Below are 17,865 nucleotides of genomic sequence, written 5' to 3' on the forward strand. Positions count from 1 at the left end.
AAAGTTCTGCTAAGAAATCTGTGTTGTCCTAATAAAGTGCCCTTTAATGTTATGTGGCACTTTTTTGTTACTGTCTGTAGAATTCTTGTTTGTTTGTTTAACAAATATAAAATGGCATGATGAAGACATTTTCTGATCAGATCTGTTTAGAATCCTAAAGACCTTCCTTTGCTGGACGTCCTTGTGTTCTACAATTTTAAACTTAAATATTTAAGGGATGGAGAGATGGCTGAGTGCTTAAAAGCACTGTTTGCTCTTGCTCTTCCAGGGTTTCTATTATCCTCTTTTGGTCTCTCTTGACACCAGGCACACATGCAGTGCACAGGCATGCAGATTGCACACCGACATACTTCCAGACAAAACACACATACACACACATGCATCTTTTTAAAAATAACATTTTAAGCTTTTTTCTAACATTCTTTTGATTCATTTGATTTTTTTTAAATTGTTTTGTTTAATATAACATCTCACTGTGGTGCTCAGGCTTGTCTCAAACTGCTGGGCTCAAGAGATTTTCCTAGCTTGGCATTTCTAGTAGCTAGAACTATAAAAACATAACCACCAAGCCTAGCCCACAATGTTGTTCTTCTTTGGTGCATAATACTCATTATAGCAATATGTCATCCTTTATTCATTAAACTTTTGATACTTGATCATTAAACTTATTTCTAGTTTTTATTTGTTAAAATGATTTCCTATGAAATATCAATTTGGATATGTATTCCAGTATGTTAATTATTCTAGGCAGTTCTACATTGTAATTTTTCTAATCAAAGGATCCTTATGCCATTTCGCTCTCTTTGTATGTTGAGTTAAAGAGTACCTGCATGAGCACCACATATATATGGGTTGCTTGTATATCTTAATTGTAATCAATTTTAATGCTCTTTCCCCAGATTTTTGTTTATTTGTTCTGGGTGTCATATCATAAGACACAGAATCTGTATTTCCTCTTTAGGTCTGTGGTTCACACATGAGTCATTTGCTTTTAGCCTTCCCGTGTGCTGAAGAAAGTCATCTTCATATTTTTTGGTTTCATGAGTAGACTAGAACAAGCAATTGGTCCTTAGGATTTCCTCAGATGATAACATGCATTTTGGCATGTAGAAGCCTGGATGGCTGCTTGTGTTAGGTAGTTTCCCTACTATGTGCTGTCAGGAATTTGGTAAATCATGAGGAGAACTTAATTGATAACTGAGACAAGCCTGATGATTAACAGTGAGACTGGGTTAGAAAAGAATTTTTACCAGAGCTTACATACGTGATATCTTTAATCAATACATTTATTTCTTAGAAAGGATACACTTCAGGCAATTTAGAAAATGCTATATTGACACTCTTCATGAGAATGTGAACTAGTTCAACCTTGACAGAAATCAATATGACAGCTCCTCAGAACTCAGAGTAGGTCTGCCAAATGAGCCAGCTGCACTACTCTCAGGTATTGCCGTGAAAAACTTTGTCAGTGTATCACAGAGATGAGGCCCTTGAACAGCCATGCTCATTGCAGCACTAGTAAAAATAGGTGCAAACCAGCTTAGTGTTTAACAGCAGAGAAATGGAGGAAGTGTGCGGTGTGTGCACAGTAGAATGAGAGAGCTAGACAGATGGCTCCATGGTAAAGTGCTTCCCTTGCAAATGTGAAACCTGAATTCCATCCCTAGAACCCACATTTTAAAAGGCTAATGTCGTAGTCCAAGTGTGTAGCCCCAGCACCGAGGAGGTAGAAATAAGCAGATCCTGGTCTCCAGGACTCCCTGGCCAGCCAGTCTATACCCTACTTAGCAAGTTCCAAGCTTGTGAAATATTTTCAAAACAGGTGGACAGCACCTAAGAACAATATCTGAGGTTATTTTCTAACTACCACATATGTATGACACCACACACACAAGAATAAAGTTATATTGTTTGCAGAAAACTGATGCTACTGGAGAATTCATATTAAGCAAATAAGCCAGTCACAAATACGTGTTTTATCTCATTTGTGTTTGTTAGATTTTATATAAAGCCATATAAAACTAGGTGTATGTTTATGTGTGTTCACATATGTATGAATATAATACATGATTAAAATAGAAATGCAATTGTCTAGGGAGGAGGTAAGAAAGGAGCCATTAGAGGGAATGAACTTAAGGAAAATATGCTCAACATACAATATGTACCTATACAAAACTGTACCAAATTTAATTGTTAACTTTGGGTGGTTTTTGTTTGTTTGTTTTGTTTTTGTATGGTTTGGTTTTCAAGACAGGGTTTCTCTGTGTTGCCTTGTGTCCTGGAACTTGCTCAGTAGACCAGGCTGGCCTTGAACTCACAGAGATCCACCTGCCTCTGTCTCCCAAGTGCTGGGATTGAAGGCGTGCACCACCACTGCCTGGCATGGTTGCTTCTTTGAGAAAACTTACAAATAAATTCATGAGACTGCAAGTTTTTAAAAAAGAAAAATGCAGTATTAGTTTCTCTGAAAGCATTTACGGTTGGTATAGCCATTGTAAAGTCTTTTATTTCCTTTGTCTTACTGTCAGGAATTCATAGAAAAAAATTGCTGAATTGCTTTTTAGTCTTTGTTTGCTAGGTAGCTCTGGCTGGCCTGGAACTCGTGTGTACCAGGCTGGTTGTGAACTCACAGAAATTCACCCACCTGCATTTTGATAGTCTCTTTTTTTAGTTTGCAAACCTATTATCAATTTTTTCTTGATGGAGTGCTAAAGGCATAAAATTCTTAAAGTTGTACAGAACACTTTACCACTGTTTTCTTTATCACACTTAATGTTTAGTGCATAACCCGTATGTACATCATGATTTTGTGAGTATTAAAGATTTTACATAGATTTTTAAGTTTTTCTAACTAAATAGTTAGAATAATTGCCAAAGAGGTGGTAATATGTCTCAGTGGTAAAGTGCTTGCCTAGCATGCATTAAGGCCCTAGATTTAATTTGCATACATGTACGTGGGTTCACACACACAAAACAGAATAACTGAAAAAATGGCTTGTTCATTTAGAATATTTTAGAGTTTATTAACTATACAAAATAGTTTTATTGTGATGTCTTAATGCATACATAAATGTATTGTAGTGTTATTCAAGCTTCCAATGGCAGTCATAACCTCAATGTGAAAATATTTTAATGTCAAAAGAGTGTAGTGCTAATGGTTGAGCTCAACACCTCACACTTCACAGCTGCACTGCATACTCAGCCTTCATCTTGCATTTGAGACAGGGTCTCAGAAGCTGCCCAGGCTGTGCTTGAATTCAGTCTGTAGCCAGGTCAGAGTCAAAACTTGCAGTCTCAATCTCCCAAATAGCTTTTGTTATGGTCTGTGCCTTCAGACTTCACTCTAGTATTGGTATCTTTAAAACCTCAGTCTTTGTAACAGTTTGTGTCTTTTTAACTTTATTGAACTGTAACTAGTACATGATGCATACTTAAGTACACAATTTGATATAATACACATGTAGGCGGTGACTGCTCTTTCACTCCCAGCTGCCCTGACCCGAAAAATCACACAAACTGTATTAATTACAACACTGCTCAGCCAGTAGCTCAGGCACATTTTTAGCTCTTACATTTAACTCATTTCTGTTAATCTGTATATTGACACAAGACTGTGGCCTACCCTTCAGGTTCTGGTTGGTGGCTTGTGTCTTTCTGGTTTGGAAGCTACATGGTGTCTCCTTGACTCCTCCTACTTTCTCTCATATCTCTGTTCAGATTTCACGCCTGGCATAGGCCCAACACAAGTTCTTTATTAACCAATGGTAATAAAACATATCCACAGCATACAGAGGGGAATTCTACATCATACACAGGCCTTTATGCTGTCAGCATGATCAAGATCAGGATTACTCCCAAATTCTTCTTTATCTCCCTATGTAATCCATTCTTTCCTAAATCAATGTCTATAAGCAGCCACCAGTCTTCTTTCTCTCAGTATTAATTTTATTTTCTAAAATTGATTTCGTATGTTACATTATTCTTTGTGCCTGTCACCTTATACTTGTTTTAGTGATTATGAGATGTATCCATATTATGTATTTATTATTTCTCCACCTATTTTGCTGAATAATAATACTCTATTATTTCAGCAGGCCACAGTTTAGTTCATTTTCTACCTGTTGGTATTTAATTGTTTTACTTGGGGGGCAGTTATGAACATTTGTGTATATATCTTTATTGATACATTTATTTTCAGTTTCCTTAAGTTAATACTCAGGAGTAGGTGGCTAGAGCATATATTAAATATTATGTTTAACATCATTTAAAACAAAACCAAGAACCTCTTTTCTCTGGTGCCTGCAGTCTCTCCATTCTTTGTATTCTTTCCCGTTGTCTAAGAGGAAAAAGTAACTTGTTCCTCCTCCTTAGCAGCACTTGATATGGCCAGATTTTACTAGCGCTGCTTAGAAATTCTAATACTTATGTGCACTGTGATTTAAGGGTTTTTTTTGTTTTTGTTTGGTTTTTCAAGACAGGGTTTCTCTGTAGCTTTGGAGCCTGCTGAAGGCGTAACAGCCTGCTGGAACTAGCTCTTGTTCAAGGCTGACCTTGACCCGGCTGACCTTGAACTCACAGAGATGCACCACTGCCCAGCTTGGTTTTAAGATTTTTAAGTATTCCTATTGCCATGGGATATTCAGTGTATTTTCGTACTTTACAGCCATTTGTACGTTGTTAAATCTTCTCAGACCATGGACCTTTGAGGAAGATGTATTAAGTATTTAGAAATAGCACAAAGATGTTTATAAAAATATTTAATGAATAAAATCTGTAATTAAGCCACATAGAGTCCCACATGTGGATGAGCCAGTTCTCCCTCTGCTAACTGTGTGAGAGCATAGGTCGTCTAAATGCTTTGTGCTTTGGTTGCTTTGCCACTAAATCAGTGGCACTAACACTTTGTCTGCCTGTCCCCTTGGAACATAAGTGCACCCTTGTTGCCTAATTCTTGCTACCTCTAGATTTTTTCCACCAATTGTTTAAAATATGTCCCTCTTTCAGTTTCTCTGTGTCGTTACTCTAGCTACTCACTTTGTTGTGACAGGTCTTGTTATGTAACTTGAGTTATTTTTGAACTCATGATGCTCCTGCCTCATTCATGTGCCACTCTACCTTAATTTTCTTCATAGGACTATTACACCATTATCCAAGCTCACTGTACAAACTGTTTTCATTTAACCGGGAACATTTTTTAAGCTGAAAAGTATTATATAATCTCTTATGAAGACATATGTACTTAGTCATTACTGTATTTGATTTTAAAACTGTTCTGAGCTTGCTCCCCTACTGCTAGCCCTATTCTCCACATTCTCCCACCCCCTGCCACCAATTGGCCTATTAACTTTGCTTTTGTAAATTCTAGATGGAGTTCTAACAGTGTCCTTCTTTTAAATTCTTAATTCTTTTTGTGGTTTACCACAATCTGTCAGAGAAGTTGCAGTGATCCAACACATGAGGACATGCATAGTCTAGACCTGTCTGTCCTGTAGAACTTGCTATGGTACAAGTGCCTTACGTTGATGCTGCTCAGATTCATAGTAGTCACCCACATGTGGTCCCTGAGCACTTAAAGTGTGACTAATGTACCTCAGTGTCTAAAGTTTTAACTATATTTAGTTTTGAATAAATACAAGTAACTAAATAGATACATGGTAGCTAGTAGCTACCAAATTGAACAGCACAAGTCCTCATCTCTTCAGTTTTGTCTTTACATTTTATGTATCTCCTATGTTTTAACCATACCAGATTGTTGGTTCTTAAAATGGCCACGTTTTTATATAAATCTCTTGTATTAGTCATTTTACTTTAGATTTCCCTTTATTTTTTGATATTTTTACCTAAAAATTAATCTTCAGGACTCAATTCCGTATCTTTTTTCTTTTTGGGAAGGATAGGCCTGCACCTGTGCTTTTAGAACATCCCTTCAAATGTGTGTATTTACTCTTTATATTACATTGCACTTGACTTAAAAATGAAAGCCTCATTGTATCCTCAGAGGACTTGCTTGTCTCAGTAACAACATCTGTACTTTGATAAGTATGCTTAGCTTTATTCTGTGAGCTTTATTTTGGTCTGTATATTTTTTGATTTGTAGGGTTTGTTGGTGGTGTTTTAATTCTGGGGTTATTGGTATGTTTGAATTGATAACTTATAGGTTTGTTAAAGGACTTTGCATAGTGTCTGGTAGTCTGTAAAACACTCTATTGCAAACACTTTCCTAAATGCATTAAAATAAAGGAAGTTAAATATGCTAACAGATGAAAATAAGTACAAGTTAACTTGACATTAGTGTGCACAGCGAGCCCACTACTCTGCCAAATACAGTATGGCAGCAGCTTCTTTATTTGCAGACATAGCCTTTCCATTCTTTTTTGTTTTTGTTTTTTTGGTTCAAACTGAATCTTAATGTTCATAGCCATCCCTTATTTGCAGTGAATAGCTTAGTGCCACTTATTTCAGAGGATTCTTTGCAGAAATCTTGATTTAGGCCTGTTGCTTCTGTGCACCACATTGCCCTCATTTGGTGCTTGTCTTCTCCTTCAAGTGTATTGCCTTCTCATCTTAACCTCAATATCACCATGGATTTTTGCAGTTTGAGGTGTGTTAGCAAACAGTACAAATTCTTCTTTGCCTTTCTCCATTTCACAGGTAGATTAATTTCTTAAGATGTTTTCAACCTCCAAGTAGGATTTACTTGAACTTGAGGTTGGTGATATGGCTCAGCCTGAATCAGCTATATTCCCATGATGGAAGGGGAGAGCAGACTTATGGATTGGAGAGAGAGTTCAGTGGTGAAGAGCTCCAGCTGCTCTTCTAGAGCTCCCAGCACCCACGTGGTGGTTCACAAGTGTCCATAGCTCCAGTTCCAGGGGATCTGAGACTCTGCAGCTCCTCTTTCACCCTACTTAACTCAGAATGCTGTGTACAAGGGCTGTGATTTTTCTGGTGCCTTCTACCTTAAAAAGTTTCACAGGTCTCTCTCTCTCTCTCTCTCTCTCTCTCTCTCTCTCTCTCTCTCTCTCTCTCCCCCTCTCCCCCTCTCCCCCTCTCCCCCTCCCCCTCTCCCCCTCTCTCCCCCTCCCTCCCTCCCTCCCTCCCTCCCTCTCTCCCTCTCTCCCTCTCTCCCTCTCTCCCTCCCCCTCCCCTCCCCTCCCCTCCCCTCCCCCCACTTCTCTCCTACTGTCTATATCTCCCAGTAAAATCTGGTTCACTGTTCTTCTGGAAAGTAACAAAGTTCTTGATAGTAAGTGCTTATACCTAACTGCATGATTGTGAGTCCATAGATAAAAAGTGCTGGATTGATACAGTTGACATTAAAAGTGGGAGAAATATCAGAGTTTTAAAGAGTTGTTAAAGTTTTGGTAAAAATATATGCTTTTTATAGAACTGTAACATATAGAAAAATATTAAAGAAATTAAGGCAAGGTCCTCAGAGCTGGAAATAGTACTGGCAGTAACTTTCAAAGGAATGTTTATTTGCACAGACCTTTATTTGGGTGATGCTAACTACTTATATGTAGCCGCCTCGACGGGTCACTCTGTCTAGGGTTTGTAACCCGCCTGGCTGGCCAGTTATTCCAGGGTCACGGAGAGGCACCACCTGAAAGGCATAGGCTGATAAGCAGGAAGGAGGCTAAGCTTATTTGTCAAAGCCTCCGTTTATTAGAGTCATGGTTACAGCTTATATAGCCCCTGAATGGGGAGCTTGGGGGCTGGGGCATGGGGTCTTGCCACGTGGTCCACGCCCATCACCTAGGCCAGGTCACGATTCCTTGGTCAGGAAGTCACAAGGTGACCCCACCTAGTTGTCTAGATAGTTTGGAATGTGAGGCAGGTTCTGCTAAGAGATAACTCTCTATTAACAGTTAATTTGGGTGCGGGATAGGCTTGGTCAATAAGACTATTCTCAATACAATTGAGAAGTGAAGCCCTCTGCAAAAACTCCTCACGGCGGTGCTTCCTGTAAATTTTGGGGGGACACGGCTCCTGACACTTATATATCCTGCCTTTTTGTCAATTAAAACATTTCCAAAATATCATTTTAGCGTTCATACTGTGCTACATGTTTGCCTCTTCTAGTTTTACTTCTGTTGACAAACAGCTTTTATGTATAAATTTGTAAATGACTGGTTATTTCCTTGCTGAGTTAAAAGAATGAAAATTACTTTTTGTATAAATATTGATAACTCCTCAGTAGTCATATTTTGTTTTTTGTTTTAATTCAATGAATATGAACTTTAGTAGTGTCGAAAGGAAGACAGCCAGGCATACTGTGTCTTCTGGGGCAATTCTTGCTTCTCTAAGAATGACACTAACTCGTGTGGATGTGCCCAGGGACCCAGAATGAGAAAGAGTATCATACTTGTGACTGTTTGCACAGCAATTGCTAAAGAAAACTCTTTGGATAATTGTCTAAACTAACTCAAGTATTATTGCATGTCAGCAGTCTAAGGATAATTTGTGACAGCATTCCGGGTAGACAAGTATAACAACTCCTTAAATGCAGACAAATTATCATTGATTATTACTGCTTTTTAGATTGATCTGTTCTCTGTTCACTCAGAACTATGCTCTATATTCAATTTTCACAGTATTATAAAATGACATATTTAAATTAGAGATAATAGTGTGATCAGGTTCAGTTAAAGTATTCTTAGCAGTTTAATTTTTAAAAATGAGATTTTATTTTCTTTTGTTTATGGATTTTTAAATTACTAGATTTTGTTTTTTGAAAGAAATACTGTCTTAAAACTATGCTCCTAATAATATATACTTGGCTGAATTCTGTGTGCAAAATGTGTTCCTTCCTCCGTATATAAAAAAATGCCTGGTTACAGCTACCTTGGGTAGGCAAAGTAGAAGCATGGTGTGGTGCCTTTTATTGTTCCTTCAGTTTCGCTGATTCTAATTATAGAAGCTTACATCACCTTCGTTGATGATAACAGCTTTCCTCTCTCTTCTTGCTCTTTCTTCCTCAATCACTCCCTAAGGATATATCATATTTCATAGTGCATATGGACTTCTTGTGGTTTTGACAAAGATTTTTGATAGCAGGCATGCAGGCAATCAGTGAACACATCAGTGTGCTGAAGAATACTGCTTCTTATAAAAGAGCAGAAGGAAAGCTTTGATACTCTGACTTCCTTTGGTACTTGCTTCCTTAGGAATGATGAGGAGTAGATAGGACAAGCAGCGTGAAGGCAGAAATTACTAAGGGGCAATATAATTAGAGTTCACCATGTTTGATAACTACAGATTCATTCCTCTAAGGCATGGGAAGGAAAGAGGGTGGGACAGCATGTGGTCACTTTACAGAAGCTGGTATGAATCACTGATTTATTTTTCAGTATTGAACTGCTTCAGTAGGATTTATTCTGAAAATCAGTATGTTTAACAGTATGTGTTTCAAAGACCAAATGCTTACATAAAATGGAGAAATGACTGTTATTTTGTAAATGACAGTTTTACTTTTGTTCTCTTTTTGCATTTCACATCTCTAAATAGAGCTTGTACCATTTCACTGTGTGGATTGGGGGGTGGATTGCATGCCTGAAATTAGTAAAAATCTAGTTTCGTTTTTTATACTGCCTTATAGGTGTTTGTTTATGATTTCTGTTTTCTGTTTTGTATTAGTGTCATCAGTAGTTGAAATAAAGAGGAAGAATGTTTATAGCGTTAACTATTAGAGCCTTATCTTTTGTTTTCTATGTGGCATAATTTTAATCTAGTTTATAGTTTGTTTATAAATTATATATACAAATAGCATATTTTAGTAACTAAATCGTTCACATATTTATTTTTAAAACTTTTGTAGTTATTGAAAGCTTTTTTGATCTCACAGTAGTCAAATTCTCCTTTTAAAGCTAAAAATTTTGTCTCTATAACGTAACATACTGGCATTTCATATGCAGGGGAAATGTGTTCTTCAGTGCTTAGCCTGTAGTGATGATTATAAACTGTATCAATCACAACTCCATCCTTTGTTGCACTGACCTCACTTGATAATTAGGTGCAATCATGATAATTTTTAAACTTGATGATCACGAAAAACAATTGATTCACATAATCATTTATTTTGTTTGTTTTTTAACAAATTACTGACCTCGTTTCTATCAGTAATTAAAGGGTTAGTCATTGTATGTTGAAGGGGCAGTAGAGGGAGCATCATGGCACTGCTTGTAGAGCTTGCATGCTGAGTGTAGTTTGGACTGTGCATTTCTTTTGGTATTATCACCCCCATGAGATTTTGCATGATAGGTTCACCGTACTGGTTTCTGGAACAGCAAATACTGTGAGATAATTGGTATAACAAGATGATGTCATCTTTACTTATAAGCCAGCCAAACTGGGGAGGGAGGAGAGAAAAAATATCTTGATCCTTTATTGGGGTTGATGCATATCCAGTAGGTCTGACATATGGTGTTAGTGGATTGTATTTCACTCCCGGAGCAGCAGCTAAAAGATGACTGTCTCCTTGCCCAGCTTGAGGCCGTCCATTGTGTCAAAGGTATCAGCACAATTTATAAAAGGAACAAGGAGCCACTGCAGATTTTGCTTTTGATTGCCTGTCATTTATCCTAACACCACATACATAAATATATAATCTGGCATTATAATTAAAATATTTCTTGGGTCCTGTTATTAATTTTTGTTTAGTAATATTTCTTTAGAAAATGTCTCTTTAGCAAAAAATTTATTTATCCACATTTTTCTATTTAGAAAGTAAATGTTTTTCATTTGTACTTAAGTTTTTTTAATTCCAACTTATAGTTTATATTCATTAAATTGGAAAAATAACTTTAGTTCTTGAAAATCAATCTGTCCAAATATTACATGGCTTACCTTCAGGAAACTAGTGCTTATTTGAATTTGTCGGAACAAATTTCACATTTGATTGTAAATTTCGTGAGAAAGGTTTGGGTTTTTGAAGAAAACATAATTCATGAGCTTTTAAGCAATCATATTTTGCAAACATGGCAGTATACTCAAATTAATAGCATCTCTATGTTAAATTCTAGTTGTATAAGGGGCAACATATTTCAGGTTGGGAGCATAATGTCATTTTGAAAGTCAGAAACTTCACCTGAGGAAATTGAGGAACTGTGTGTGTGTGTGTGTGTGCGTGTGTGTGCGTGTGTGTGCGTGCGCGCACATAATGCATATAAAGAAAGAGAGTTGTATTGCTTTTATCATTGACTGCTAGTCTCACAGTTTTGCTGCCTGGAGGTATACATTACTGTACTTTGGAAATGGAGTCTAGCCATTGGGAAGCAGCATTAGGAGATGATCTGCTGGGTGAGTGTATGTGCAGTAGGTGCCCTGTAGTGGAAGCATAAAGGAAAGGGTGCGTTCTCAGGGTGGTGTGCTTTTCTTATTGAGGAGGGTGTGGCAAAATGTTTTAAGCTTTAAAGAAAAAAATTATGATAGCTTCCTTTTAGTCCACACTCTTATCAGAAGCAGGTTTAACTGTTTCCTTTTCTGATTCATTTTGTGTTTTTCTGGCTGTCTCTTTCTAGGAATTGCACATTGGGCTACAGTGAAGTACCATATAGTATAGATTATTCTTCATCAGAGAAATTGGTACACGTTGTGCCTCTCTGGTTTTTCCTAGCTTGCAGAGGATTGTTTTTATTTAAATCTGTTTACGTATAAATCTTAGTGCCTGTTTTATTTTTAATGCTAATTTAGTGTCAGCTTCAGAATATTCATTCAATAAATATCAAGTTTTATGCAGAAACCTATGAATTTGTGGTATTAAAATCACTTTGATGCGACATTTCTGAACCAGACTGCCCATGTATTTGGAATTCAGTATTATCTTACTACAGCAAATTATTTTATTTTCCCTTGGGAGAACAATTCTGTGTTAAATTTAAATAGTATTAGGAAAGAGGCTTCTCAAATACAACTGGCTATTAATGTACAAAATTTTTAATGAATTTTTAAAACTATAAAACAGAAGGGTATATTAGCCAGGTTTTTTTCTTACAGAATTTAGTATGCCAGCATGTCTCACAGAAGGTCGTGTGTGTGTGTGTGTGTGCGTGCGTGCGTGTACGCGCATGTGTGCGTGCTTGTTCAGTAAATTGCTCTTGGGCTACATCTGCAGATACAGTAGCCAATTGATCTAATGCAGTTTGTGGAGGCTTTCTGCACAGGTGATGTCATCCTTTTAGCTCTATTCTCCTCCCACTCTCTTTCCTTATTAGATATTTCATCTTACTGCAGGGCATAGAATCAATAGGAGCTTCTCCTTGGGGAGCTGCTGTGAAACAGGCAAGGACAGTAGGAATTAAGATACTTACAGACTCTTGCTTTCACAAAAGATGTAGTGGTTTTTGTGCTGCATCGTATATACATGTTAACCAGAAAGAGCAGACTTGGATCACCAATGCTTCTTTACTGATGCCTTGGAACCAGACGCCGTATTGCAGAGCTGTGAAAGTGCTTGGGAGAAGAGAAGATTGCTTGAATTCTGTATATTCTCAGTCTACAGGACAAACCTGTTACAGCATTTTTTTCTTTGCCTCCATTTGCTCTGTGGTTGGGTTGATGTTTTGGGTGTGTGGTGGGGTTTTGTTTGTTTTTGTTTTGTTTTAACCTCTAGCATTTAAGGATATCTAAAAATGAGACTGTAATCTTCAGGATTTGCTGATTTGCTTTGCCTCTAATGCAGAAGACTCTGTGGTGCTTCTTCTTCAGAATGAAATAAGTTGAAGATAAAACATCCACATTACAGAGAAGACAGGTTTCACGGATTCCAAGAACACAGATTCCACGCATATTGCCTATTTGCTTTGACTGATAGATATGGTATTAGCTTCTGTGCTGCCAGTGTGTATGTCTGTGTAAGGTGCTTAAGGATGCATGTAACTGTGTGCTGAGCCAGAAATCTAAACATCTTTATTTGATGTTACTTGCTTGTCACCTGATATTTAAGGAAGATTCCTATCCTTAGAATCTCTGCTTCTGAAAGCTTCTGAGTTTTGTTTGTAAAGAGGGTTGGAGGAGCTGCTTTATATAACAACAATGGTGTATGGATTGTAAAAAGAAACTTAGCAGAATTTTGTCAACATACTCATCATCAGTGTGGCTCTGGTTTAAAAGAGAAACTACTACCCCCTCCAGCCACGGAAATGGCCTTTCTTGTTCGCTGTTATGCCAATTGTCTTCAGCCATGGGCCTCCAAAGTAAGTAATTACTTTTTTTTGTTGTTGTTGGTATAGTTTAATCGTTAAATTGTATTTGAATTCTAAATGAGTTCTATTGTGCTATTTTCTAAACTATAAAAATAAGAACTATAAAGCAGTCTATAAAGCCTTGACTCATTGTCATTTCAGAGAAAGTCTAATATAGCCTCTGAGATGAACTGAAAAGACTCATTTTAATAGTTTACAGACTTAAAATGTACATCTGAGATACATACCTCCGACAGAACCATCACTTGGCTGTGATGTTTTTGAAATAGCTTGTGACCATACCTAACTTGATACATTCTTTTGTTTTTTCTTTACCTTAAATAGCTGGTATGTTTAGACATACTATCCTAATCATAGTCTTATATAACCTAGTTCGGTAATGTGGTATTACCTGATAACTTCGAAATGAATTGTTCTATTTTATTAAACTGGATGTTCATTCCTAAAGAACAACGTAAAGATAATTGTGAATGAAAATTAATTATATAAAAACATTTAGTGTTCCAAACTATTTTCAAAGTAGTAATAACTAAAACCACTTGTCATTTTAAAGCAAATATATTAACTGTCAAAGTGTTAAAATGCTGAGTTGTTGAAAATAGTCTACTACAATTCAGTTTTATTGTTGATAGAGGCTGTTTACAGTGTTTGGAGCTGTCTTTCTTACCTTGCATATTAATTTCAAAACAAAAAACTAAATATTTTAGAAAATGCTTAAATGGTGACTTTAAATATGTCAAGATTTTTTTATGGTTCTTTTAGACTCTGGCATACTGGAGGCTTTTCATAGGAAGGTCTGAAATCACGTCTTTGTTTCAAAGGTTTGCCTTTGTGGTGACTAAGGGAGAAACACTTTTGACAGCATGATGTTGTACTGTTTATTTGGCCTAGCTCATTGCCTATTTTCCTGAATGCTCTTTTGGGGGGGCATTTAAATGTACTGTCCATTTGGCAGACAGCTGACTGGCGTAAAGAGATGGAAAGGAGCCTAGGTACACAAGTTATGCTTTTATCTGCACATACAAAGAGGGTGGCTGCTTCAGAGCAGATGCCACCTGTGGGGCCCAAGCACTGCTCAGAGTAATATTGGCAGCACTAAAATTTAAAGCTGCGTGTGGAAGGGAATTGGGTGGGACCAGATAACTTGAACAAAATTAAAAATGGGGTTTAAGAGTTGTTTTTGAAGATCACACACACACACCAAAAAGAAAAGAAAAGAAAACCCTTGGAGAGGAGTACTAGTAGCCACTCTTAAGCCATGGTTTCACAGTTGTAGAAGAGTAAAGGGGATTTTAGAGATCCAGTTCTATAGTTTTATTAAGTGACAGCAAATATGAGGAGAATACTGTGACGGGCACTTTCCTGTATAAATTATTTATTTATAAGTACATATTTCTTCTTTCTGTCTCCCCTATCTCTTATGTTACTATTAAGATTTAACTCTTTGCTAAACATATTAGGCTAGATATTAATTTTCATACTCACCATACTGGATTTTCTAATTTGCTCTATTTACTTTTCTTTAATGATTCTTTTTTATTATTTAGTTGTATATAAAATAACCTCAGTGTCCTTTTTCTTTAGCTTTTGAAGAAATTAATACATGACTTTCTGGTATCTACTGTTGCTATGATAACTTGGTGTCGTGTTTGCAGTTAGCTGTGTATTTGTTTAGGTTGTTTATCCATAAGCTATTACCAAGCATCAAAATGATTCTCTTTGGTGCTCTATGGACTCTTTCAAGCCAGAGAGGCTAGTTTGTCTTTATTTGTAAGAAAACTAACAGCAGGAACAAAAAACCAGTTTTATCTTTTCACATATGATCTTACTACATAGTCCTGCTTGATCATGAACTAACTTCATAGATCAAAGCAATCTGCCTGCCTCTGCCTCCTAAGTCCTGAGATTAAAGGCACATGCTACTACACCTAGTGGAAATTGTTCTTATCAAAACTGCAGCTCCTTCATTTTCTCTCATTCTTTTCTGTTAGTAATGTCCATAAACATTTATTTTAGCTTGATTTTTTTTTTTCTAACTTACTCATTATCTGTTTGTAACCACTGCTAGGCATATCTTAAATTTTTAGTTTTTAACCATTTATGTGACTTGTTTCTGATGCCTCATAAGTGATGCTTTTTCATAATTAACTGTTTTAGTATTGGTTTTTATTGTATAGAAGTGATTTTTTTTTCCTCCCCGTATAGATTCTTTTCTTCAGTTCATTTCCAGGGATTGGCTTTACTCGAGATTTTTAGCTGGGTACACCTTTCATGATTGTGTCGGGTTGCTTGATGGAGGTTGCCTCTCAGTGTGTTGGAGAAGCTATTGTGCTTTGGCATCTGTTTTCCTTCTTTTAGCTGTTCTACAGAAGCCAATGGGAGCCAATGAAGAAATTAATAAACGGTTAACATTGTCAGTTATGCCTGGCTTTTACCTTACTTCACTTCTCTACAGTATTTGACCCAGCTGACCACTCCTCAACAGACTTTCAGCACAGAAAGAAGAAAGAGAGAGAGGGAGGGAAGGAAGGAAGAAAAAAGGGCCATGACAGAGTGGACAGTGTGATCTCTCATATCTGGTCGCACTTACAACTCACCCTCTTTCCTCCCACCCCCTTGCTTATTCTCAAACTAAGGCATTTTTATACTGATTTCCTCTTTCTTTCTACAAGTTTTTTTTTTTACTTTTAATATACATTAACTAGCAAAGATTGATTTAAATCTCCATAGTTTAAAAAATACTTAAATGAAAAGGCTGTGTCTTCAAATGGAAAAGCACTAATTTTAATAAGGTAGCTTAATAGCACCACTCCTTCAGATTTCACTTTTTAAAAAATGAGTAGTTATTGAGTTTGCTGTGCCTCAGAGCCAGTGCTACAGTCTCTACCATCTGTACCAAAGACTGCGAAGCCTAGGGTCGGGTTTTTGTTGAAGGTTGCTTTTCAGATCTTAGAATCTATTTTTAGCTCACTCTCTCTCAGTCTTGTTGACAGCTGATGGTCTGGCCTTTTCTAAAGGGTCCTTGTAATTTTGGAGTCTTAATTTTACTTTGAGAATGCCTCCACCTTCTTAGGCCTTGCATTGGACTTATCTCTGTGACTTTCCTTTCATCTTGAATGTTCCTAGAGTAATTTTTAAGAATCAAAAGTCTCTTACACTTTCTTAAAACTCTTCAGGGGATCATTTTAAAGCATAACTTATAAGCCCTCAGGAATGCTATCTGGGGTTTGGGGTATGACTTAGTGGGAGAGGGCTGTAACTAGCATGTATACCTAGGGCATCTTCAGCACTGCCAAAAAGAAAGATGGGGAAGATGATCTTAGTGTTTTTCTCTGTACCCTTGCCTGAGCTGTGCTGGTCTGCTAAAATTTCTGAATGCATCATCAAGTCTCTGGACTCAATGCCATTTAACAGAAATATGCTGTAAAAATCAGGTTACATTTATTTTAAATATATGTGTGTGTGTATATATATATCTATATATAAACTATGTGTTAGGTAGTATATCCACGATATTATTTTAACATGTGATGAAATATTTTACCTTTTGTGCCATGTATTATGAATTCAATATTATTTTTCCCTTAGAACATATCACAGTCTGGCCTAACCATACTTCACATGTGTAACCAGATTTACTATTTTGCATAATACATTTTTAGGTCTTTGTTACTGTCATTTAATATGTTTAATCTTGATTATCCAAATGATTTACCTCAAACATCACTTTTTAAATTGTACAGTTTAATAATTTCCTAACCTTCTATACCCCAAGACTTTACTTGAGTTTTTATTACAGCTAGCATTGGATATGCCGTAGAATCCTTTATCTGCAAATGGAAAGTTCAACCACAAGGCATATTAGCATTGGATATGTACGTTAATTAGCATCAAACTTTAAAATATGTTTCTGAAAGCACCGCATGGGAACTTAGAAACTTTGGTACATAGACAAGAATCATTCCCCACTCCCGTTCCCCATCTTGGTCACAAGCAAATGATTTCTGACAAAGTGTTTCTTTAATCCAATAGTTGATACCTTGAAAAGGAAGCTTTAACAATGCAGCTTGGATTTAAAATTGATTTTTAAAGAACTGTTATCCTTAAGGGGGATATACAAGTTTTAAACCGTTTTAGAGCTAATATTGTTTCATTCTTTGGCACTTTTTGAAAGTCTTTCTCAAATCAAATAGGGCTTGGATGTGGGTTGTAAAGAACTAGATAATTCAGATAGCAAACTTTTTAGATATTTCCCTGTTGAAAATTCTTGTTTGTGGGGCTGGAGAGATGGTTCAGAGGTTAAGAGCACTGTCTACTCTTCCAGCGGCCCTGAGTTCAATTCCCAGTAACCACATGGTGGCTCACAACTATCTATAATGAGATCTGGTGTCCTCTTCTGGTATGCAGGGATACATACAGACAGTACACTGTATGCATAATAAATTAATAAATCTTTTTAAAAAAATTCTTGATTGTGGTAGGTTATTCTTGAAGTAGGACATAGAACTGCATACAATATTGCTGTCTGTGTTTGCGCTGATTCAAATTTTGCCCTTCCACATCTGCTGAGCTGCAAGTGTTCTTCACGGCTGTGTCTTGACTAGCACTAGTTGCCCTATAAAAGTATTTCAAGCATAATTGTTGATTCTGTGAGATTATCCCA

At 36.7% G+C, this 17,865-nt stretch overlaps 1 protein-coding gene across 11 annotated transcripts in view; it reads left to right on the forward strand.

Moving 5' to 3' along the window:
* Window positions 1-17,865, forward strand: part of Rapgef6 (Rap guanine nucleotide exchange factor 6) — a 173,516-nt gene that overhangs the window by 68,308 nt on the left and 87,343 nt on the right. For 3 of the 11 annotated variants that reach the window (XM_057773691.1, XM_057773692.1, XM_057773693.1), the window contains exon 1: window positions 12,141-13,193. The exons of the other annotated variants lie outside the window; for them this stretch is intronic. In XM_057773691.1, the coding sequence (XP_057629674.1) occupies window positions 13,140-13,193 (54 nt within the window). In that variant the 5' untranslated portion in view covers window positions 12,141-13,139. Of the gene's footprint in view, window positions 1-12,140; window positions 13,194-17,865 lie in introns of those variants that run through there. 11 annotated transcript variants of the gene reach the window in all.

This window comes from Chionomys nivalis, chromosome 7, assembly GCF_950005125.1.
Source record: "Chionomys nivalis chromosome 7, mChiNiv1.1, whole genome shotgun sequence".
Classification (NCBI taxonomy): Eukaryota; Metazoa; Chordata; class Mammalia; order Rodentia; family Cricetidae; genus Chionomys; species Chionomys nivalis.